Source organism: Schistocerca americana, chromosome X (assembly GCF_021461395.2).
Source record: "Schistocerca americana isolate TAMUIC-IGC-003095 chromosome X, iqSchAmer2.1, whole genome shotgun sequence".
Lineage (NCBI taxonomy): Eukaryota > Metazoa > Arthropoda > Insecta > Orthoptera > Acrididae > Schistocerca > Schistocerca americana.
Genome location: NC_060130.1, coordinates 900,124,844 through 900,149,570, shown reverse-complemented (window position 1 = coordinate 900,149,570; position 24,727 = coordinate 900,124,844). Strand labels below are relative to the sequence as shown.

The 24,727-nt window shown below is 38.9% G+C and overlaps 1 protein-coding gene across 1 annotated transcript in view; it reads left to right on the top strand.

Annotated features, from left to right (window-relative positions):
• LOC124554904 (glycylpeptide N-tetradecanoyltransferase 2-like) overlaps positions 1-18,783 on the top strand; it is an 86,234-nt gene extending 67,451 nt beyond the window's left edge. Inside the window, exons 10-12 of the mRNA XM_047128593.1 lie at positions 771-916; positions 9,542-9,679; positions 17,442-18,783. Of these exons, the coding sequence (XP_046984549.1) occupies positions 771-916; positions 9,542-9,679; positions 17,442-17,462 (305 nt within the window). The 3' untranslated portion in view covers positions 17,463-18,783. The remainder of the gene's footprint in view (positions 1-770; positions 917-9,541; positions 9,680-17,441) is intronic.
• The last annotated feature ends 5,944 nt before the right edge of the window (positions 18,784-24,727 follow it).

Genomic DNA, 24,727 nt, shown 5'->3' with positions numbered 1-24,727 from the left:
TGCTGTACCAAGAGCTTCAATCTTTTATCAGAAAAAAGGAAGAGTTTCTGTTGTAATCACCTTGCCACCAGTGGGACACTAATAATACTTCCTTTAAGTTAGTAAAGCTGTTATCAGCTCAAAGGTTGGTTTGAACACCACAGTACTTTGTGAGGCATGTTCCTATTGTAGGTGGTATGCCATTGCCTTCCTCAGACCGTTGAACTGACGTAACCAGCTAATTATAGGGAGACCTACAGTTCAACATGGGCTCTGAACCATGGTGAAGTGAAAGAAATAGTCACACACAATCCTAAGACTGACTCAACGTTGAACTTTGGACCTTTAGAATTAGAAGTCCGAACTTAGCTGCCAAGTCACACCCACTTCCCCTTGCATTATTTTTTGTTAAATGTAATATTTGTCCTTTTTATCATATCATGATTTGACTTAATTTAGTAGATATTAATGCTATTGAATGCTGCAATTTATCTTGATTGGCTCAATTTGATACACAGTTATGCAGTGGAACAAGCGTATGTAGTTGTTAACCAGTCAATGAACATTATTATGGACAAATTAATTTTCAACACTCCACTATATTTAATTAGCATTAAGACTGTAATCTTGCAGCATGTGTGTATTCCTTGCCGTTTTTCATATCTACAATTGTATTGCGACTATCTTTAATATGTAAGTGTAATAAGTAGTAAATTCTCAACATTCTTTCAATTTACTTCCACTTACCTCTCAATAAAATTTTAACTTCATTTTTCTTTTCTTTTTTCAAGATTTTGTTAGCTTTTACACACTGCCATCTACAGTGATGCATCATCCATTGCACAAAACTTTGAAAGCTGCATATTCTTTTTACAATGTTTCTACCAAGACTCCGTGGGTAGAGTTAATGGGAGATGCTCTGGTCTCAGCAAAGAATGTAAGTTAAATATTGTGTACCTAATTTTTATCTTATATAGATGCTAAGTAAATTAACTATTTGCAATAAATCAACAGCAAAGGTATTTCTTTGACTGATGCTCCAGATACTAAAATTTGGTCCATTTCTTATTGTTCTCATCAGTCCGGTTGGAATTTGTATAAGGTGGTAATAATGATACATAAATTCAAAACAGTGTGTTCATCATGATTATTTGTGCAGATGTGGCACTGGAAAGCCCTGTTTGGAATGCAAGAACGACAAGAAATAAAGGCACCCACTCCCCGTAATATTTTGTCGAGAATTGACATTGTGAGAGTGTTGCTGTGTGAAAACACAGGTTAATTCTTACAGTAAATTAAAATAAACAACAAAAAAAGGCTCTTTATCAAGAAGAAATAGTGCCATTACTGGTACATAAATTTGACCATGTAAGAATTAACCTGTACTCCCCGTAAAGTTGTGACATTGAGCAGTTGGCAGGCACATACGGAAAACTGAAACTGTTGCTAACCTTTTGGACAACATTATTCTTAAGAGCTAACTAAAATAAAACACACATCCATATATGCATGTCTGCATTGTCAGTGCTGCAGCTTCTTTTGTTTGAGGGCTTCTCAGGTACGCTGAGCTGAGAGGAAAAAGAAGGCAAAGAGTGGAAAGAAGAGTGAAGGAATAGGGTATCTTATGACAGAGAGAAAGAGGCCACAAGGGAAGGGTATGAATGTGGCACCAGGTGGCTTGCACTGATGCAGGCAAAGACAATTGAGTGTGCTACACGAAGCAAAGGAGATGGTGGGGTTGGTGTAGGCTCTCCACAGGAATATTACTCGTGTGGCAGACCAGTGTATTTCATAGATTCAGTGAATGGCAGAATACCACTTTGAGAGGTGGTAACAATTGTGGGAAGGATGCTCCTCATTTCCAGGCATGATGATAGGTAGGTGAAGCCCTTGCAAAGAATGTGTTTCAGGGTGTTATTGGATAGTGAAAGAAGGGAGCTCATTTGCATCTGGTTTATGAGGATGATTTGAGGATTATGGGCATGTATTAGGAGATCAGTTTGTAGACTAGGTTTGGAGGTTGGTGCTTGTCTGTGAAGGCCGTGGATCTTCAGCATACTGGGCAAGAGATCAGTGATCACTGCAGATTTGTTGTCTAAGGGTGGTTAGACCTTATTGGAGAGACGTTAGTGTGGAGCTATCGAAATGAAGGTACTGTGTCTGCTTGATCTTACAGTGGGATCACTTCCCCCTCCCCCCCCCCCCCCCTTCCACCCCCCTGCCAAACCCTCTAACCAAAAATCAACATTGAATGTTGCATTTACCAGTTTGTATGCCTGTTCTTTCAGAACAATTTGCTAATTTCCCTTGAATTATTTCAGTTATTGCAAGAATTTAAAAATGTTGGCTGAATTTTCTCGAAAAATTAAACTGTGCCACACTTAGATCTACATACATAATACTGAAAACTTGTAATTGTGGCAGTCCCATAAACAGTGTGATGTGTTCTGTTGTCCATGTTCAGCTGCCACAACTGTATTGTTACTTGTATGTATTATATGATGTATTACAGTAAATGTGCAAATGTGCTGTTAGTTCGAGTTCTTACAGCTGTTACTTTGATAAAAGGTGATACAATTATGGTGTCATGGGAAAATATGAGTGCAGATTAAATAGTAAATTATTGCACAAAAAACTGTCCATAGACAAGGTGTAAATGTTGACTGTACAGCTTGTGGACACAGAAAACTGAATCATCATTGTAACGTGTGTGAAGTCAAACAACATGAAGTTGAAATGCCCTCACAGATCAGAACTGTGTGCCATACCAAGACTCAACGCCAGTATCAAATCTCGGTCCATTGCACAGTTTTAAGCTACCACGAAGCTTCAAAATGGCACATTATCGGATGTGAAAGGAAAGATTCATTCTTGAAGCTGCTGTTAAAAATGCATTGTTAAGGCTTTGATAACTATGAATTGGTGAGAAGAGTTATAGATGTGAAAAAGAAACTAGCAAGGGAAGTAGCTATGTGGGTGTACCACACTTTGTTGCACAACTAAGTGTTTTAGGCTTATGGATTGTTGCTCTGATATATTTGGAAAGTTATTCAGGCAGAAGTTTTTATGCTCTCAACAACAACAAAACCAGTTATCACAAATGTAATTATGTTAATCTGTATGGAACAATGAATCGGTGGTTTTATAAAAGCACAATTTATTTCAGTAATTATCAATCCATTCAGCCATATGGATTTCAAGCCGGTGCCTGAACGACTTTATCCAGATAAAGATGTCACAGCTGCCTCTCTTCCTCACTCTCGCACCCCTTTCTCCTTTCTACCATCCCCTCCAACACCCAAATTCAAATTTAAAAACGATGTTTTTAGTATTTATGGCTCAGATTTATCTGAAATTGCTTTATCAGAAGTAGATGCACAAAAGGGAATTAGTGTGTCAACAGTTACTGAAGGTGGAAAGGCTTACATTTCAGTTACTAACACTATGCTGTGCACAGTAACAGACTGATCAAGAAAACATTCCTTCTGATTCATGTCATCTTAATTTTGACTAATGTGTTTCAGTTACTGAAGCCCAAATTATAAAAGAAAGGATTTTAACAATGGAAACATTGATGATTTCATCTTCTCTCTTCATGTGTTGCCTAAAAACACTTTTTTAAATGTTTAATGACTGGCATATTCTAATTGGATTCAACTTCATCAGGACATTTATCTGAACTTGTGCTTACCTTACTTCTGTATAACAAATCTACTCCCAAATTTTCCAGTAGTAGATACTACAGTGATTTTTAATTTCTGACATTAATTTAAAGGCCTTACATTTGGGCTTCTTCCTAGTTTGCAATGGTTTCGTGCTCAATGTGTGTGCTTCTCCAGTAGCTTGTGTTTTTATTTTTCTGAGAGTGTTTAGTATTATTGTCATCTAAAGGACACAAGGAATTGTTTTTATTTTCTTGTTTTAATGACGTGCAGTTCATAATTTTGTTAGTGTAGGTTTGTGGTGCATGCGACACTACAGTTGTGGATTTCAAGCAGCAGTCTTGTCAAAGTCACCTCACTCTTTGCTTGCATGAAATTCCGAAGGTGTATGGCGCCTAGTTCGATGTTGTATTCCTAGATTTCCAGAAGGCAATTTTTAAAATAGGAAGAATTAATGTAAGAGATTGAGATGATGCAAAGGTTGCCATGGGGTTTAATGCTCACTGCATCTATGTCATTTGATAAACCATATGTGCCTCCTGGTTCTTACAATCATCAGGGAATCACAATGTATATACATACTTTTACAGGCATTGGAATCATAACTTTGATGCTCTGTAGCACTGTTGCATGACATTTCCAGACATGGGTTCTTATTCAAAGTATTATGTACTCACTCCCCTATACAAATCCTAGAATTTTTTAATGATAATTTCTGAACACCCTGTGTACTGAGGGAGGCTATTCCAGAGTCTGGTTCCTGCTATTGAGAAGAATTTCAAGAAGGTGGCTGAACAATGGAGTGGGACTGAAAGGATTTTGCTCTCATGAGAACAGGTGTTTCTGCCATGTTGTTCAGACAAGAATGTTATGGTTGAGGAGAAAGGTGGGGGCAGTGTATGTTGATAGGACAGTAGAGTAGACAGAGGGCACAGAAATCTCTGTGCTTGTCTACACACAGCCAAGATAGCTATTCATAATACAATCAGCTGAACATTGCATAAATAACAAACACAGGCATTCATAGCCAATTCCAGGCACATTGAGCCTTCATGAGAAAGGCCTCACAGGAGAATATAACTGTAATCAATAATCAGAAGTATAAATATTTCTGAAAGTTTTCTTTTTTTTTTTCCTCAGGCGAAGAGGGAAGAGCTTTTAGTATATTTGTTGGGCATGGAGAGATGCTGATGTCTTCTTGCACATTGCAGCTATGTGCTCAGTTCAATTTAGATTTTTATCTATTACTCCTAGATATTCTTTGTTGAAGGAGAGGTTGATATTTGTCTCATTTGGGGTTAAAGATTTTAGGGATTACCAATAATTCGGGCTAATGAGCCTTGAATGGCTAACCAGTACTGCTTGGGTTTTGGTTGGGTTGAACTTTAACCTATGTCTTGTGCCCATTTTGATAGTGCAAACACATTGGCATTGAGATTGTTGATAACTATCATCATGTTTATTGGTTTCACACTGAGATACAACTGGAGGCCACAAGTGTACATACAGTATTTGTAGTAGGACAAAATTAATGTCACATTGACATACAGTTATGGGTATAGAACCCAATACTGAACTCTGTGGGACACCTGATACTGTTTGCATACATTGCTACTTATGGTGCCAGACATGACGCACTGCTGGTGAGACATCAAGTATGAGCAAAATCATTGAACTGAACTTGACAAGAAACTTAGGCTGTTAAGTTGGGCAAGTAAAATGTGGAAGTGAAGAGTGTCACAAGCTTTGCTGAAATCTAAGAAACACATGATAGTAGCCTCTTGTACAGCTGCTGCAAGCTTCAGATCATCTATTATCTTTATTAAGGGGGGACGTTGATGAAAAACGCACACTGTTTCAAAAATTAACCAAATCCACAATTTTTTAGAAATGGCAATTAAATTTTGCACCACATTTTACATGAAAGTAACACATTTACATATAAAATCCTTTGATTATATAGATTCAACTTTTTTTAATGAAATTTTAAGTTTTATTTTCAAAAAATAATGTATGTTCCTTTTTCTCAGAAAGTATTCAAGAGATTTCTACAAAAAATTTTCTGTTTAATCTCTTTGTGTTTAATCTTCTCTCATGAGGTTTTTGGAATAGGTCGAATAGGAGAATTTTCATAAATTTTTAATTATAATTCCAGAAGTACAATTTTAAATTCATGCAAAATTCCAAGCGTTTTGCCCTATATCTCAGCTTGCAATCAGAATTTCAAAATTTACTCTTGAGACAGCGTTTATTAGATTTACAGAAATATGTGTACAAAACTTCATAATTCTAGCATTCATAGAATCCGAGGAAAAGTTACGTAAAAAACAAACTTTTCAGGAAACGCAATATAAAGTTAAAAGTAACTTTTTTTCCCTTATGTCACTTCTTCAAAAGGCACCACATTTGTGCTCTAGGTTGTATTTCCCTTCAGGGCTTCATTTCTGGTTCCTTGTTTATCTTCTTTCCTGTACCAGGTCTTCAACTTTTCAGCTGCAGAGACGTGCTGTAAATCATTTTTCTCAGGATGTCTTGAGTAAAATTTCCTATCTTGAAGCCCATTCTTTCTAATACCTTCATCCTCTGACGTTCCCATCATTAAATACAATAACTGCACCATAAGTTGCAATTTTGACAACTGTAGCAGATGCAAATGTGTTTTTAGGGCATCATTTCCATATGAGTGAATTTAGAGACTCATTTGGATTTTGCCTTGAATACACTTTTTGAGAAGTGCAGGATCAGCCAAAGATGATTTATAAAACCGAAGAGTATGTATCACAGCCTTCTAGATGTATCCCGCACACGTTTGGTTGAAAGTCATACACAGAATCATTGTTCACTGAGCTGGTATTGAAGTGCTGCTTCAAAATGTGGGCGTGGCAGGGAGGCTGCGTCACACTTTTAATTAATTTTCAGGCACTTCGGGTGCGATTTCAACATTGAAACTTTTGGGAACTTATTGTCCATGAGTTACACTAACAAATAAAAAATAAATCAAAAATTGACATTTTTGGTCAATTAAGGCAGAGATTGTGCTGCATTGTTTATGGAAACCTAATTGGTATTCGTCCAGTAGGTTGTTTGTGGTTAGGTGGTTTGCTAGCTGTCCAAGGCCTTGGGCAGTGCAGGAAGAATGCAAATAGGTTGGTATTCAGAGGGTGCTTTGGCTCCGTCCCACTTAGGTAGTGCCTTAACTAGTCCCTGCTTCCAGTGCTCAGGGGAAAAAACCAGGGAAAGTAGTTTTTAGGAAACTTGAGGAAAAAGCAATTTTAATGTGTGAACTGTGATTCCATCAGTATATAATTACATATAACAATGTTTATTTCATAAATTAAACATATTGGCTGCATTGAATGTGGAAGTAGCATTATTGGCTTCTATTGTGTCCACAGACTGAAATTATTTCTCAAAATGCAATCAGATGTCACTCTGTAAGGGAAAAGAAACGGGTAACTCAAGTGAAATAGTTGCAATAATTCCATAAAATTCACAACTAAATGAATTTCTGATTGTGGTAATTCAGTAGTTGTCATATCATGTATATTTAGCTATGGGGCAACTGACTGAAGAACTTCGCTGAACTAGGATAGTAATATCTTGTTTGTATGCTTGATATGCAGCGTCTCTGAGATTCCTGAGCTGTTTTAGTCCTTCAGTTAGCCAAGGTGCGCGTTTCTATGTGACTACTCTGCAATTCACAATTACTTGCCAGGAAGAGGGTTCACTGGACCACCTTAAAGCTATTTCTCTACTATTGCACTCTCGAACAGCATGCAGGAAAAGTGGACACACAAATCTTCCTGTGTGAGGTCTGATTACTTTCTTACAATGAACATTTCAGCCTATGTAGGTGGACACCAACAAAATACTTTCACCAGCAATATATTTTTGTATTCAGAGGAAGAAGTTGATAATTGAAATTTTGTGGAAAAGATCCTATTAAAACAAGGAGCATCTTTGTTTTAACAGTTACCAGCCCAACTCTGTATTCTATCCATGACACACACTCCAGTATTTCATAGTAATACAAAACGAGCTGCTCTTATTTGAGCTCTATAAATGATCTACACCAACCCTGTTTGATGTGGATTCCATACCACGTAGCAATACTCCAGAAGAAGACGGACAATTGCAGTGTAGGCAGTCACTTTAGTAAACCAGTTGCATTTTGTGTGTGAGTGCGTGCGTGCGTGCGTGTGTGTGTGTGTGTGTGTGTGCGCGCGCGCGCCCATGCTGTTGCTAGGGAAAGAGGTAGTACTCTTAAAGTTAGTGTGAATGCTGTTTCCTGGTATGTGTTTCTGTGCTCCAGGCATCAATCTGCTATGAGTTAGTGGTAGCCTTTCCTTTATTTTATGTTTAGCTGCAATTTAAGGTAAAGGAAATTCTTAGATTTTAGTTCAATAGACAGCCTTTAGATTTGTGTGATTCGTCGTGTATCCAAAATTTGGTGGATTCTTTTTGTAATCGCATGGATCACTTCACGCTTCTCATTATTTATAGTCAGTTGCCACTTTTTGCACTATATATGTCTTGCCTAAATTATTATTTAATTGGTTTCTTATTCTTACGACTTGAAGAGGCAGTAAATGACAGCATCAGTTCCTGGCCATCTGAGAGCACTCCTCAGGTTGTCCCGTAAATCGTTTATATAGATTAGGAATGGCTTCATTGAGATACGCCAGATATCAGTTCCGTTTTACATGATGGCTTTCCATCTACTACCATGAATTACTGTGTGATAGGAAATTGTGAATCCAGTGACACAACTGAGATACTTCATAGGGATGCAATGTGATTAGAAGTTGCTTGTGAGGAGCAGTGTCAAAAGCCTTCTGGAGATCTACAAATATGGAGTCACTCTGAGACCATCCCATGTTGATAGAACTTATTACATCATATGAATTAAGAACTATTTATGTTTCACAAGAAAGATGTTATCTGAACATTTGCTGGCTATTTGTCAATAGATTGTTTTCTTCAAGATAATTTGTTATGTTTGAACACAGTGTGTGTTCCAAAATCCTACTTCAAAGTGATGTCAGTTATGTGGGTCTGTAATTCAGCGGATTACAGGACTAGCCTGATGCAGGTGGAAGTACTGAGCATTAGGGGCATTGAAATTTGTCCAAGGGATCCAGTAAGCCCATTCAACAAATCTTTTATGTCACAACATCCCCACCCTGGTCAGAAGATACAGGCAAAAAAAGTAAAAGACCACATGGATAAGATAGCTCCCATTGGGTGGTAGAATGTAAATGGGTTCATTGCACGTATGAAGTCAGACCTCTAGTACAGGACGTACCTCTGTTCATGTGTTTGCAAGTAACACATTTTAAATTAGTTGATGTCCCCTTTGTTAATAATAGCCTCTGAGAAAAGGATGACCTAAATGTGGAAAGAACTAAAGGAGAGTAGTTGTTCTCTTAGATGCTACATACCTTTTCTCACCTTTTCCTGTCAACTTGAGCCCGCGACCACTTAAAATTACAATGTATGAAAGAGAAAAATTATGCTGGTTCTTGAAGTAAGTTTTGCCACATCATAAGGTGACTTAGAGTGTAGATTTAGATGAATGCCTCACAGATACAAATATTTGTTTGAGCAGTGAAGATTTCATGGATGGTGAGGTTCTGTATTATGATGTAAAATATATTGAGCAATTATTCATGGCACTGTTATATTTGACAGATTGTGCAGCTACTGTCTACTCTATTTTTTTGTGCTATGGCCGTATAATTGTGCCTAAGAACTAGCAGATTCCTTAGACATTTTGGAATGTGTAAACCCAAGTGAACAACTGTGTCCCATTATAACTATGAGGCACATTAAATATTACAGATTGCTAATTTATTGGAAGTCTATTAATGAAATTGGACAATTTTTTTTTTTTTTCTCAGGGGGGTTTTGATGTCTTCAATGCTCTAAATTTAATGGAAAACAAGGAATTCCTGGAAGCTCTGAAGTTTGGAATTGGGGATGGAAACCTACAATATTATTTGTACAATTGGCGCTGTCCACCAATGGAACCAAACAAGGTATAATTTCAAAATACATAGTTAATAGGCATGGTTTGGTTAAGTAATTATTTTGTAATGTTCACATAATTTAGGAAATTGGATATACAGTATTCATTGAAGAAATAGTGCAAGATTTTAAAAAATCAGTTTAAAGAGGAATTTGATATGAGGGAATTAAGTTTCATGATGCATTTTAATTTCCAGTAGAATTTGATGCAGGCGTTGTTTCACTTAGTATGTTAACAACACAGAAATCTTTCTTGTGCATACACAATTTGGTGTTTTTAAGAACTACTTTTATTCTTGAGAAAGAGCAGAAGCATTTTAGTTATAATAGTTTATGTTGTAGACTTTTGAATAAATACAATCAAGTACATTTTCCCACTTAAACCCTCTGCTCAAAATAATTCCAACTTTTTTCTAATAAATCATGACTGTATATATACACAATGAGAAAATATTTTTGCGTTTATTCTTTATATAATCAGTGAGCTTATTTCTAATGTAACTAAACTTTACAAGCAAACTCTCATTTCTCTTCTATGAACTGTTAAAATAACAGTTATTCATTTTAAGAGTAACTTATTCTTATATTTAACTTATTTAAAGTGTTTAGTTGCAGATTGTCTTTAAAGTTAACTATTATTGTGGAAAATCCCAGGGACAAGGCTAAAAACTTCTGTAAGAACAGACCACCACTTACTGTACAGAACTGGCACTGACCAGTAGAGAAATATATAAAAATTGGGCAAATATCATGTGGCTATAGATAGTCATGACACCTCAGTTGTGTTTTGATATTATTCCTCCTTTCATGTGATGATTTCCTCACTTATTTTTGTATATACTTGTCCAGGCCAGCTCACTATTTTCAGCCTCTCACAGTATGAAGTTTTTATGCAAAGACTGACCTTCTCTGTTCTGCCATTTATGGCCCTTTCTTCCACCTACTATGTGAATATTCACATTTTTTTGGTATTTCCTTCATTTAATTTTTAATTGGGTATAAATGCTTTGGAAACATTGTGCTGTGTATTGTTTGCCTTCAGACATATTAAATGGAGTCATAAGATTTACTGGAGACTCTGGAGACCCCAAAGACAAGGCTTCATGAGATTAAGAAACCTTGTGGCATGCTGTGGTACCCAGTGGTGCAGCACTGTGTGAAACAGGAAAGTATGGAATAAGTCTTCAGTCGGCAGTGGAGGGATAGCACCTGCAGAAGAAAGGATGCTGGCTGGATGAGTGTGCTGGAAGGACTGTTCTCACCTGCCCAATGTTAATTTCTCTACATTGAGAATTCCATGCAACACTTGCCAAGATGATGGCAGAAATTTACATAGCTGTCAGTGAAGTTGATTAAATCTTTGTTAAAGGTGGTATTGCTGAAGTTTCATAGACCATCAAATTCTGGATGATACTGATTTTTTGTGAGAAAGATCTGTCTATGGAATAACCGACCATTTCCCTGCACCACTTTTGTGACAGGTTGACATATTGATGTTGGATTAAGATTCAAACTTGGTTCACTGCTATTCTTTTATCTGAGGCATTTACTCACACATCACATACCAGCTGATGAATAATCAACCCAGTAAGTATCCCAGCAGTGTGCAGGAAAATATGTTCTTATTCAGCACAACTGTGAGTGCTTTGCAAACAGTCCAGAAAGTATCTCTGCAGAGAAAGAAGACTGAATGCTATATAGGTTAGCTTTTCCAGAGTAGAACAATAAAGCGCTGTTATACACTGCTAATGGTGAAGTTACTGATATAACAGCTGTGCATGTGCATTGCACGTCTTCACACCACTTGCACAGTTATTCCAAGGTCTTCAGATTCATGTTTAAAGGAACCCTACCCCTTGGTAGACCTGACCAGGGGGCTCGCCACTCTTTGGCGGGTTCATGCTTGGCTACCACGAACCCCCAGCCTTTGCAGCATTTTTTACCTTCCATGTTGCATTTCTATCCTCTTGCTCTTCTATTTTCCCTCCCTTGGGGAACCTGTCTGGGATGTTACTGGGAATGTTCTGCATTTTCTGTCACTGACGTAACAACAGTCTCACCTTTGTTTTTTGCTCCCTTTTCCTTTCTTTGTTTCCTGTCTCCTGTCATTCCTCTATTTCAGCGTTTGAGGTTCCTCTTTTTCTCCTTTTTCCCTGTGCACTCCTGAAGGCCAGCCCACGCATCTGGCATGTAACAGATGACGGGGTAATGCTTAAAGTGTAATTCCCAGCCCCGGGTCAACAGGTAGGGTTCGCACGTACCCCCTGGTACAGGCCAGGCCGAGGGAGGGGTGATTGCCTGAGCTGCAACCTTCCCAAATTGCCAATTGGTCCCCGTCAGGTGTTCAGGAAGTGTGACCTGAGTTGTGAACAATCACCTAAGACGAGTGCACGCCCTTGTCAAGGGAGCCCTCAGTTTGAAGGAGCATGGCATCAGAGATGCTGGCAGTCGTGGGGGATTTTCTTGCAATGAGTCAATCATCCTCCCAATCAATGTCTACAAAACGTAAACGTAATGGGGCTAATGATTCAAAGATCCTTCCTGTTGCACCATGGTTCCTCGTGGTCTCGCATACTGAAGATGGTCAGTCCTTCACCATGGTCAATCCATTTATTATTCAGAAAGGTGTTGATGCAGTTGCTGGCCCTGTGAAATCCTGCTCATGTTTAGGAATGGCACTTTGCTTTTGGAGACTGCTTCTGATTCTCAAGCACAACAACTGCTTGCTGCCTCGCTTCTTCACGGCTACCTTGTTCGTGTCGAGGTCCATAGAACTTCGAATTCTTCCTGTGGTGTGATTTACACTAGGCTGCGCAGTGGTCTAACTGAGGCTGAAATCCAATCTTACCTCTCTGATCAGGGTGTCATTGCCATCCTTTGTCACAAAAAATGTATATTCCTCCTCACCTTTGATAGAGTGGTGCTGCCGTCGAGGATCAAAGCAGGCTATGAAATTCACAGTCCAGCCGTACATTCTGAACCCAATGTACTGTTAACACTGTTATTGTTTCAATCACACTAGAACATCTTGTCGACACCCAGCCGAATGTGTAACCTGTGGCAGGATGTGCATGAGGGCGATAGTCCGTCTCCTCCCCGCTGTATCAACTGAAATGGTGCCCATGCTGCCTCCTCCCGGGATTGTCCCATGTATCTTGATGAGTGGGCTGTCCAAGAGATCCGGGAGAAGGAAAAAGTGCCTTACCCAGTCACTCACAAGTTACTGGCTAGTCGCAAACCCTGTGTTTTCCCGTGTGGCACCTATAGTTGTGTTCTTGTTACCTTTGCTCCATGAAGGACATGATGATGCAGACATGCGACCTGAAATTCAGTTCTGAGGTTGTGAAACCACCCAGTGTCAAGGTAGCATTGCCATCCCCCATCCAGCTGTGCAAAAAACCCTCAAAGTCTCACCTCAAGGGGCGAAGCCACCAGCTTCGCAACCAGTAGGCTGGAAAGGACAGGAGTAGTACTCCCATGTAGACTTCCTCCGTCCCTCCAGCCAAACAACACCCGAGTCTTCCTCTAACCAGAAAGGCTCGAAAAGGTCTACCAAAGGCAAACGATCTTCTCCTTCGCCAACTCGAAGATCCTCTTCGGTGGTGTCATCACGTGGTACCTTGGCCCGGTCGTCCTCCATTTCACCGGTGCACACCACCAACCGTTTTGAGATGTTGCATCACCTTTCTCCTGCAGGCAAGCACTTTCTGCTTAACATGTACAACAACATCTGGGCAGAGGGGACATTTCCTGGACGCTGACGTGAAGCCACCATCGCACTCACACCTAAGCCCGGTAAGGATAAAAACATTCCTTCTAGCTACCACCCCATCTCTCTTGCCAGCTGCATTTGCAAGGTGATGCAACGTATGATTCATGCCCAGCTGGTATGGTGGATGGAGTCCCACCATTTACTGATGAATGCACAGTGTGGATTTAGAGCGTGGCGTTATGAAGTTGACCATCTCATCACTTTGTCCACCCATGTCATGAATGGTTTTCTGCAGAAATCCCAGACTGTGGTCGTGTTTTTCGATTTGGAGAAGGTCTAAGACACCTGCTGGAGAACGGGTATCCTCCATACTCTTTACACGTGATGCTTCTGTGGCCACCTGCCCTGTTTCTTTCAGGCATTTTTAAAAGATTGAGTTTTCAAGGTGTGTGTGGGGTCCTGCCTTGTCGGACACCCTTATCTAGGAAAACGGTGTGCCTCAGGGTTCCATCCTGAGTGTCGCCCTCTTTGCTATCGCCACTAACGCTGTAATGGCCTGTCTCCTGCTGGGCCTCTCCAGCTCCCTTTTTGTTGACAGTTTTGCCGTCTGTTGCAATTGTCCGTGGACCTGTCTCACTGAGCAGTGTCTTCAGCAATGTCTTTGATCGTCTTTACTCCTGAAGCATCGACAATGACTTTTGCTTTTCCACTGACAAAACCGCTTGTATTAATTTCTGGTCACGCAAGTGGTTTCTCACACCATCTTCACATTTTGGGCTTGTTGCCCTTCTGTTCGTTGAAACTACGAAATTCCTGGGGCTCAAGCTTTATAGGAAATGCTCTTGGTCCTCCCATGTGTCTTACCTGGCAGCCCACTGTACACGTTCCCTCAGTGTCCTACAAGTCATCAGTGTCCTACATGTCATCAGTGTTACTTCCTGGGTGCAGATCGAACCACCCTCCTCAGTTTGCACTGGTCCCTTGTCCATTTGAAATAGACTACGGGTGCTTTGTTTATGCATCTGAACGTCTGTCCCTCTTATGCCGTCACAACACTATCCACCATCGTGGCATCTGTTTGGCCTCTGGTGCCTTTTACACTAACTCATTTGAGTGTCTGTATGCCAAAACTGCTGAACTACTCCTGTCCTACCTCCATGATTTTCTCCTCAGCTGGTATGCATGCTGTTTGTCTGCCATGCATGGCCACCCATTCTATGCCACCTTCTTTGGTGATTCCTTTGATCGTCAGTAGGGGTCGTGTCCCTCTTCTCTGTTACCTCTTGGAGTCTGCTTTCAGCACTTGCTACGGTGGCGTAACTGTACACCACCCGAAACTTTTCTGGTGGGTGTGAACCCTTCACCACCTTGGCTTTGTGAAGCGACCCATGTTAACGTTGGCCTTCATTCACTTCCTAAAGACACTACTCCAGCCTCTGTGTATGACCTTCAGTTTCACGACCTTTACATGGAACTCGGCGATAGTACACCACTGGCCATTAAAATTGCTACACCATGAAGATGACGTGCTACAGACGCGAAATTTAACCGACAGGAAGAAGATGCTGTGATACTCAAATGATTAGCTTTTCAGAGCATTCACACAAGGTTGGCGCTGGTGGCAACACCTACAACGTGCTGACATGATGAAAGTTTCCAACCGATTTCTCATATGCAAACAACAGTTGACCGGCATTGCCTGGTGAAACGTTGTTGCGATGCCTCGTATAAGGAGGAGAAATGCGTATCATCACGTTTCCGACTTTGATAAAGGTCGGATTGTAGCCTATTGCGATTGCAGTTTTCGTATCGCGACACTGCTGCTCGTGTTAGTCGAGATCCAATGACTGTTAGCAAAATATGGAATTGGTGGGTTCAGGAGGGTAATACAGAACACCGTGCTGGATCCCAACGGCCTCGTATCACTAGCAGTCGAGATGACAGGCATCTTATCCCCATGGCTGTAACGGATCATGCAGCCACGTCTCGATCCCTGAGTCAACAGATGGGGACATTTGAAAGACAACAACCATCTGCATGAACACTTGGACGATGTTTGCAGTAGCATGGACTATCAGCTCTAAGACCATGGCTGCAGTTACCCTTGACCCTGCATCACAGACAGGAGCACCTGAGATGGTGTACTCAACGACGAACCTGGGTGCACGAATGGCAAAACATAATTTTTTTGCGTGAATCCAGGTTCTGTTTACAGCATCATGGTGGTCGCATCCATATTTGGTGACATAGCGGTGAACGCACATTGAAAGCGTGTATTCGTCATCGCCCTACTGGCGTATCGCCTGGCTCGATGGTATGGGGTGCCATTGGTTACATGTCTCGGTCACCTCTTGTTCGCATTGACGGCACTTTGAACAGTGGACGCTACATTTCAGATGTGTTACAACCCATGGCTCTACCCTCCATTCGATCCCTGCGTAACCCTACATTTCAGCAGGTTAATGCACGACCGCATGTTGCAGGTCCTGTACGGGTCTTTCTGGGTACAGAAAATGTTCGACTGCTGCCCTGGCCAGCACATTCTGTAGATCTCTCACCAACTGAAAACGTCTGGTCAATGGTGGCTGAGCAACTGGCTCGTCGCAATATGCCAGTCACTACTCTTGATGAATTGTGATATCGTGTTGAAGCTGCATTGGCAGCTGTACATATACACACCATGCGAGCTCTGTTTGACTCAATGCCCAGGCGTATCAAGGCCGTTATTACGGCCAGAGGTGGTTGTTCTGGGTACTGATTTCTCAGGGTCTATGCACCCAAATTGCGTGAAAATGTAATCACATGTAAGTTCTAGTACAATATATTTGTCTAATTAATACCCATTTATCATCTCTTTTTCTTCTTGGTGTAGCAATTTTAATGGCCAATAGTGTATTTGTGTATACACTGTTGGCTCTCGGACTGGCTGTGGGGTGGGGTATGCCTTTGTCATTGGCACCCTTGTCTTCCGATATTAGCTTCCGGCACACTGATTAGTATTTACAGCCGAGCTCCTCGCCTCATATTGGGCCATGGAGTACATTCAGTGTGTCCTCCTCCCAGACTCGCTCAGCACCCTTCAAAGTCTGTGTGTACTGTACTCCACCCATCCCTTAGTGTAGTAGGTCCAGGAAAACTGTCACTTGCTCAGTCTTGGTGGGGCCAGTGGGATGTTTGTGTGGGTTCCTGGTCAGGTCAGTCATTCAGGAAATGAGGCGGCTGCCAAGGCTGCAGTCCTGATACCTCAGCCTGCGAGTCCCTTCACGGGAATAAGCTCCGGCTTATTAGGCCTCTCCCAGTGGCTGGGACGACCTCCTCTAGGCCCTCCCGCCAGGAGTAGGTCATTTTAACTAGGATGTGTATTGGTCACTGCCTTTTCAACCTTCCTCATTTGCTAAGTGGCGCTACCCCCAACACTTTCTACACATTGCACCCAAGTAACAACTGTCTGCCACTTTCAGATGGAATGCCTATTTCTTAACCATTTACGTTCCCGCTGGGGTTTGCCATCTGATTTATCAGCTGTTTTAGCAAATGACTCATGGGCTGTCGACTGTGTTTTGCTTTTTATCCGCCAAAGCAATATGGTGAAGGCCATTTAATTTTTAGTTTTGGACCTCCGTTTCTGTATTATTTTTTTTTTAAACCCATTTTCAACTTGCCTGTTTTTTAGCGGGAAAGGAATGAAACCTCACACAGAGAAAAGAAAGTAAGTTTCATGAATGTGGGCTCAGGGTGCATTCCTGTTCATCAATCAACATATTTTGTCTTTCCTGTTTCTCCCAATAAATATCTCGTACTTAGTCACAAGTACCTGAATTGATATCTTGGGGTCCTGTCTTATTTGCATTGCTTCACTAGTTGTTTTCTTTAATATTATTATTCATTCTTTCCTCCTTCTTCATAATTTCAATAGAAAATTTTATTGTTCTTGTCTTTCATGTTAGTTTACATAGTTAATATAATTAAGTATATGTTGTGTGGGATTACTACCAGATGTATCTTACATGTGATGTAGTGTGCACTGCTGTGTAACGTGTTCTTCCTTTTGTCTTTTACAGATTGGTTTAGTGTTACAATAGTTAAGAAGTGCAATCAGCAGCTTGGCAGAGACAGATCAGACTGCAGTCATGCTACCAGGAGTCTGAAATGTCTATCTTATGGCATAAGAAATTTTATAATGGTGATAAATATCTATTTTTCTGATCTTTCGAGTCATTTGCTGATATAACTTAAAGGACAATACAGGCATATAATTTTTAATTTATGTTTCTTCATGCATAGAGTACAAAGGTCAATATTCATTAAATCACTCATTCTTTCATTATATTGTGATTGCTTTATGCATAAGCTGAGTGAAATAGCGTAAGCTGTGATGAATCTTCTGATGCACTGCCATTAGTGCATATTTGTGAACAAAAAAAGTAAATGGCAGTCCACAAAAGTCCTATATTAGCTATTAAGACTGTTATTAAGCTGTGGCACTTCAGTATTTTGCAGAGAGCTTAGCATGTCTGTCTGATGATTTTCATTTTTTGAAAGCTGTAAACCAATAGAGTGGAAATGATTTATTGTCGTGGAGAGAATTGTATAGTTCCAGAAATGTAATTATTAATCCAGCCAGTTGTTGACTGCATTAGTAGTAACGGGTAAAGAATTCTAAGCTTTGTATTCACAGGTTCTAATGTGGTATACAATACAAAATATGATAATTTGGAATGCGTGACCTGTTTGCTATTGACACTTCAAAATTATTGTTGAAATGGGCGTGGTAGATAGTTAAATAATTTACTTGTTATTTGTTACTATATAAAATATCTTAAATGTTTCATGTGTGAGTTGAGTTTGCTCATCTACCTACACTTTTCCAGATTTCTCAATCACTTCTTGTAATGTTATCATTCTCATACAGAAAATTGTTTCTGAATTGCTTCAGTAATATTAGCTTATTTACTTATCACCATTCTTTAAGTGAACTTTCAGCTTTTAACAGTTGACCATTTGTACGGTGCTAAAATGTACGTGAAGAGTTTCAGGATTTGTCAATTGTGCACTATCAAAAATTAAGCATAAATGTTTGTAAATCTCCAAGAAATTTTTGACTGTTATAACTAGGGCTTAACATTTCATTATAAACATTAATTATGAAATCTGAATGATTATCAAAATCAGAGTGTCATAAAAATAAAGATGATAGAATTTTGGCCATAAAGAGAGAATATGGTGGCAGAGCTAACAGGAACTCTAAGAAGTTAGTTTTGAATCAATTGCCCATGTATGCGCGGGTGTGTGAGAGCATGCGCGGGCGCATGCGTTTACATCAATTAAAAGTTTATATACTGTTCATAGAACAGTGGCCAGCTAGAGTTGCGTGTTTTATCTTGATGGTGTGTGTTTCGTAAGAGTATATGGAAAAGTGATTTGAAAAACAAATTATTTCAACATAAAAAATTAGTATCCAACATCTCAGTTTGTGCAGTATGAAGAAAACTTTCCATGTTGTTGCTACATTATCATTACCACATTCACCGTAATATTTATGGGTTCACACATGACATTAAAATTGTGCTTGAGGTAGAAGTTGTATAGTACTGGAGTGGTACCTCAACATTCTGTGGCCAATAACTTTTCGGTCTGTTCAAATTGTGCTTGCCTTTTGTGAACATTGGCTACCCCATTTCCTTTAGACATAATGTACCTGCTTCTCGCCATTTTTATACATAGAAGGCAAGAAATTCTTTCTCATACGAACTTTCATGTGTGCGCAGAATTTGTTGAAAGTTTTTCATGCGAAGGTCATACGCCTTCCTCAAATACATCAACATATATTCTACCCAGAGTTGCTATGTAGGTAGAACAAAACTTACCAACAATTGTTTAGCACTTTACACTTATGTGTAGTCCTCAGGCAACTGAACTTCATACAAATTCCTTAAATTTCAGTAACAATGAAGAGTAATCCAAAATTTTTTAAAATTTGAGTTACATTCTTTGCCTACTAGAATCCACAATCTTTTACCTGTATGCAGTTGCACTCCTAAATGAAACGTTAACCAAATATTACAAAAAACCTTATACTTCCCGAATAGTAGCCATTGTTAATATTCATTTATGGTCTCAAATGTCTCTTGTACCATGGGGATATGGCCAGTTTTACTCATTAATTACTGAGCAAGTTCATTTCTATGTTTCAGACTTTCTGCTGATGCTTTGTTAGTAGAGATTTCTGAATTTAGTTGATGACAGTTTCCATGATGTAGTAAAATTTTAAAATACCTATGAAAAGTTTTGAACTACCAACATATCAGCTGTGTGAACATTATTAATAAGCAACTTTTTCACACTTTTTGGAAGTACATGACAGTTTTTATTGCCATGCGTACATATTAATTAACTGGTATGTAGAGTGAAATAATGAACAATGCTTGTATTGTTCAGTCGCAAAGTAACTTCCCATGTGGGCATAATTTGCTCATAGTAAAAGCTATCCAAATAATTAAAACACACAATTTTCCTGTATATAGTTGTGTATTCAGCTTTCGTGATATTTTATGAAAAGTGTGGTGTTAAAATAATTGATTCCTAAGCTCTAGTTTTGTCCATGGAAACTGAGCAAGATGGCACATTGGTCTACTACAGGAACACACACTGGGGATAACTCAGGGTGCATATCTGCATCCAATCATCCAGTCATTGAGAGATAATCTCAGGATAGGTGAATAAGTAGGGTTTCTGTGATTCCATTGAGTACTTAACGCAAATGCTTGTATGGTTCATTTGCATGAATCATGGAAAAATTTCCTTTTCTGTTCTGAGCTAGTGCTAGGATGATAGTGCCAAGTGACTTATTACCTTAATTTCAAAGGGGCACTGAACTTTGATGTTCCCTCCGTCTCTTTCTCGGATTTAATCAATCACATAATAGATGTGTTTCTGACTTCTGTGCCATGCATTGCATATGACATCTTACGACTGTTGTTTGTATCAGCAGATAGTCTCTTTTACACAGTGCTATATTTTATCTTTACCACTTATTTTCAAACTTGTGATATTGTACAGAGTGACATATGGATTTCTTATTGAACCTGGTACCTCTGCAACCTTTCCATATTTGCCTTCCCATTTTTCCTGTTTTAATGTTTAAATTGGAAATGTTGGATGCAAAACTTGTAATTCAATAATGAGCATATTTCTGTTGACCCAGTCACAATCTTCTGTGTTTACAAATAAGTAAATTTTTGTGTCATCATTTGTTTTTATCTGTGAAATCATAAAAAATGTGGCAATATTAAGCACTTCATTTGCAAATTTAATGAATTTTGTATGTGAAACATAAGTGAGCATGCAGAGAATTTATAAATTATGTATGCTCTTTTTGCCATTGTGGTAGATATGTGCCTTAGGAGGGTTTCTGTCTGAAATCAAATGCAAAATTACCTGCTCTTGGTTACCATTCAGTACCCATACAGTGTTCATCATGCAAAATTATAAACGAAGTGACCTATACAGTACTAGTTCAGCTATAAAGTTTATTGAATTTTTCTACGAAAATGTGCAACCATAATTTTTGTTGTGTTTTCTCAAATGTGATACCTCGTTCGGTACTCTGTATGCAGCTTTGTACATACAATCAACTTTTCACACCTTTTGGATGTATGCAATATATTTTTTATTGCTACACTTGCATAATAACCAATGTGTAGAATGAAATGATTAATAACATTTGTATTATCCAATTGAAAAGTTACTTGCTATGTGGGCATAATTTACTCGTAGTAAAAGCTCTATCCAGATACTGAAAACTTGCAATGTTCCTGTGTATAGTTGTGCATTCGACTTTTGTGATAATTTATGAAAAATGTGGTGTTCAAATAAGTGATCCTTAATCTTTAGTTTTGGCCATGGAAACGGAGCAAAATGGCACGTTAGTCAGCTACAGGAACACACATTGGAGCGAAGTGATATTGCAAATCTCCATCCAATCATTGTGATATAATTTTGCGATAGATGAATAAATATGATTTCTGTGATTCCGTTAAATACTTAAAGACAAGTGCTTGGGTGGCTCATTGGCATAAATCATGGAAACGTTTCCCACTTTATTCTTGTCAAAGTAAGCTAGTGCTCAGTGTCTCATCACCTCTGTTTCATTGGGGCACTGAACTCTGATGTTCCCTTTGTCCCTCTCTCTTCTTCAGAATTAATTAATCACATAATATGTGTGTTTCTGACTTTTGGCATCTCTTGACTGCTACTCTGTGTCAGCAGATAGTCTCTTACACTTTACTACATTACTTTATCTTCACCAGAGTCTTTTCATTACTTGTGATGTTGTGCAGAGTAACTTATGGGTTTCTTATTGAAGAACGTGGTCCCTTTGCAATATTTCCATGTTTACCTTCCCATTTTTCCTTTTTTTAGTGTTTAAGTAGGAGACTTCGAATGCAAAAACTTGTAATTAATCAATGAATGTGTTTCTGTTACCCAGTCACAATTGTATCTGTTAACAAATAGGTGAATTTTGGTGTCTTTATTTGTGTTTATTGTAAAATCATAATGTGGAAATATTAAGCATTTCATTTGCAAATTTAATGAATTTTGTGTGTGAAACATATCAGTCAGCATGCAGAGAATTTATAAATTTTCTGTGCTCTTTTTGCCATTGTGGTAGATACGTGCCTTAGAAGGGTTTCTCTGTGGAATCCAGTGCAAAATTATCTGCTCTCGGTTATCATTCAATATCCATATGTTGTTTGTCATACAAAATTATAAGGAAAGTGACCTATACTAGTTTTGCTATAAAGTTAGTTGAATTTTTCTATGAAAATGTGCAGCCATAATTTTTGTTGTTATTGTTGTTGTTTTTTTAAATGTGATACCTCGTTTGAGACTCTGTATGCAGCTTTTGTACATATTGTGTGCATAGAGGACAGCAGTATGGTCTGTATATTTACTAAAGACACTAAATAATTGAATGTAAGGTACATTGGAATAAAAAAGTGAACTGAGAGAGTTGTCATCTTAACCAAAATGGGGTTTTTCTGTTGATATTAAAACATTCCAAAGAAATTGTCCATCACTTGACTTATGGAACCTGTTGTTTCACCTTGGAAGTTAAGAACTGAACCATGATAATGTGTTTGTTTGTATAATAATTATATACCACCCAGGAGATCCGGGAAAAACCCGGAAATTTTTTTAGAATTCCAGGAATTTTTCATTGTTTCAATTTTCTTTTAAATTTTCGTAATTTTGACTGGTAAGAACAGATACTCTAACAAAGGATATTACTGTATCCTGCTATTGCAGAATAATCCTTCAACAATAAAACCTAATGAGAGAAAAAACAAAAATAACTTAAATTGCAAAGGAAATGCGCCATATACAGCAACGACACACAGTGCTCATGCAAGTGTCTGCCAACAGCAAAATGTGTCCAAGGCTTTAGAAAGATGATGCAATGCCTCAGAACAACAAATTGCCCCCAATGAGCGTGAAGTCACAACTCTAATGTAAACATTGATTTTAGCAGTTACGAGTGGGCTCATGCGCATGCATAGTTGAATCACATTTGAGTAGTAGATTCTCCCACTCCTGGCTATAGGAATGTGGCTGTTGGCTGTGCAAGCAGTCGCAGCAAGCAACTAGATGCTACCGGGAAAAGGGTGCGCCAAATTCATATTCTTGAGGAGGAAAAAAAAAAACTTGTTTCACAAAGTGCCTAGCATCCAGCGCGTACTGGTCTATCGATTATTCGTATGATTTGAAATGCATCCCTGTTGATTTTTGAACACATTTTAAGTAGATTTCTGACTGAATCATAAGTTGATTTTTGAATGCGTGCATAGTGTACGTGATGTCTGTGTCAGGGGAATCCTTGTCTCATCTAGAAATAAACTTTCCGCAGACAAAAGGGGATGGGGCTATACGAACTGAGCGGAGTAAAACCGAACGGATGAATGCCAATCGCTGTCTGATTATGTGGCTGATTGGGCTTGTGAATGAGCAGCATTGTTATAATTACTAGCAAAATCCATAGATTCAGACTACCAGAATAGAGATAAACAACTGACAGGAATAACAGGCGAGAAAGATTACATATTATCTTCTCAGTATATCCAAGAAAATGAAATTTTGACAGAAAATTTTTGGCCAGATTGCTGCACTAGTAAGGACCAGTTGTACAGTCCCTGGCAAGCAGCCGCTTAAGTTCTATGATGGAAGTAACGCGGAAAAAATGTTGTACGAACATGTAAGAATGCCTAACCGGAGAATAATTGCGGGATAACTAAACCTGTGATTCTGGCAGGGTTAGTGAGGTTAATCGGCGAATAAATTTTAACAATGTCAGGAATAGCTACAGAATTGGTGCTGGCAAGACTGTGTGTTAGAACGAGGAAGGAGAAAAATTTTCGATCTCGTGCTTGAGAAACTGGTGCGTGTGAATGAAATGAGGAACCGCTTCCGAACATAAAGCTTTCTGCTTGTAGTAGGCCAAATAGGCATCTGATATTGGTACTTTGTGAATTATATTCTGACGTGTTATAAAAATGACCATTTGTGCTAAAACGGTCTCGTTTATTTGGTGTGTGTTACAAAATTGCCTCAATATTAGAAAGGCCTATTTTGTTTTATCTAGCAGACAGTGACAAAATAGATGTAATCAGATCAAGAGACCACGCCAGTCTTGGGTATTATTTGTATTAAAAACTTGTTAGTATTAGATAACGACATTTCGATTTTCATGTAACAAAACGTTTGAACTTTGATGAGGTAATAGATCCTTTTGCAGAAAGGAAAGCATGCCATGTAAAGCTGTAGCAAGATTAGAGAGAAAAAATGCTAGGAGCTAAGGACTGAAGAAATGTGTACTTTCTTGCTTGTCCCTTGTCTTTATTGGTTTTATGTATCCTATATTTAATTTTATGTCACACAAAACAGCAAGTTATTAGCTAATGGGCAATAAAGAGTGCAAATTTTCTGAAGAGTTCTTGTTCGCCTGATTACAAATAATCCCATCTGCTATTAATTGAGAGATTTTTTTTTAAAGAGGGGCAGGCTGTCAAACTGACAGACTGGGAGCAGGAGAGGCACCACAGGACATTTCAGTTTCCACTGTCCTGAATATAGTTTGATGGTATCTATTACAAAATATATACGTTTAAATTCCACAGATCAAAATACAGTGACGTGCGATAGAAGAATGCTGTATGAAGAGGCGTGGCACTCCACTTTGGCACACTTAAGACCAAATAACATGACTTACATTTCCTCGAACACATATCTTTTATGTTTCAGACTTTTCAGAAATATGTGTGGTACAGGATGAACATATTTTTGAAAATTT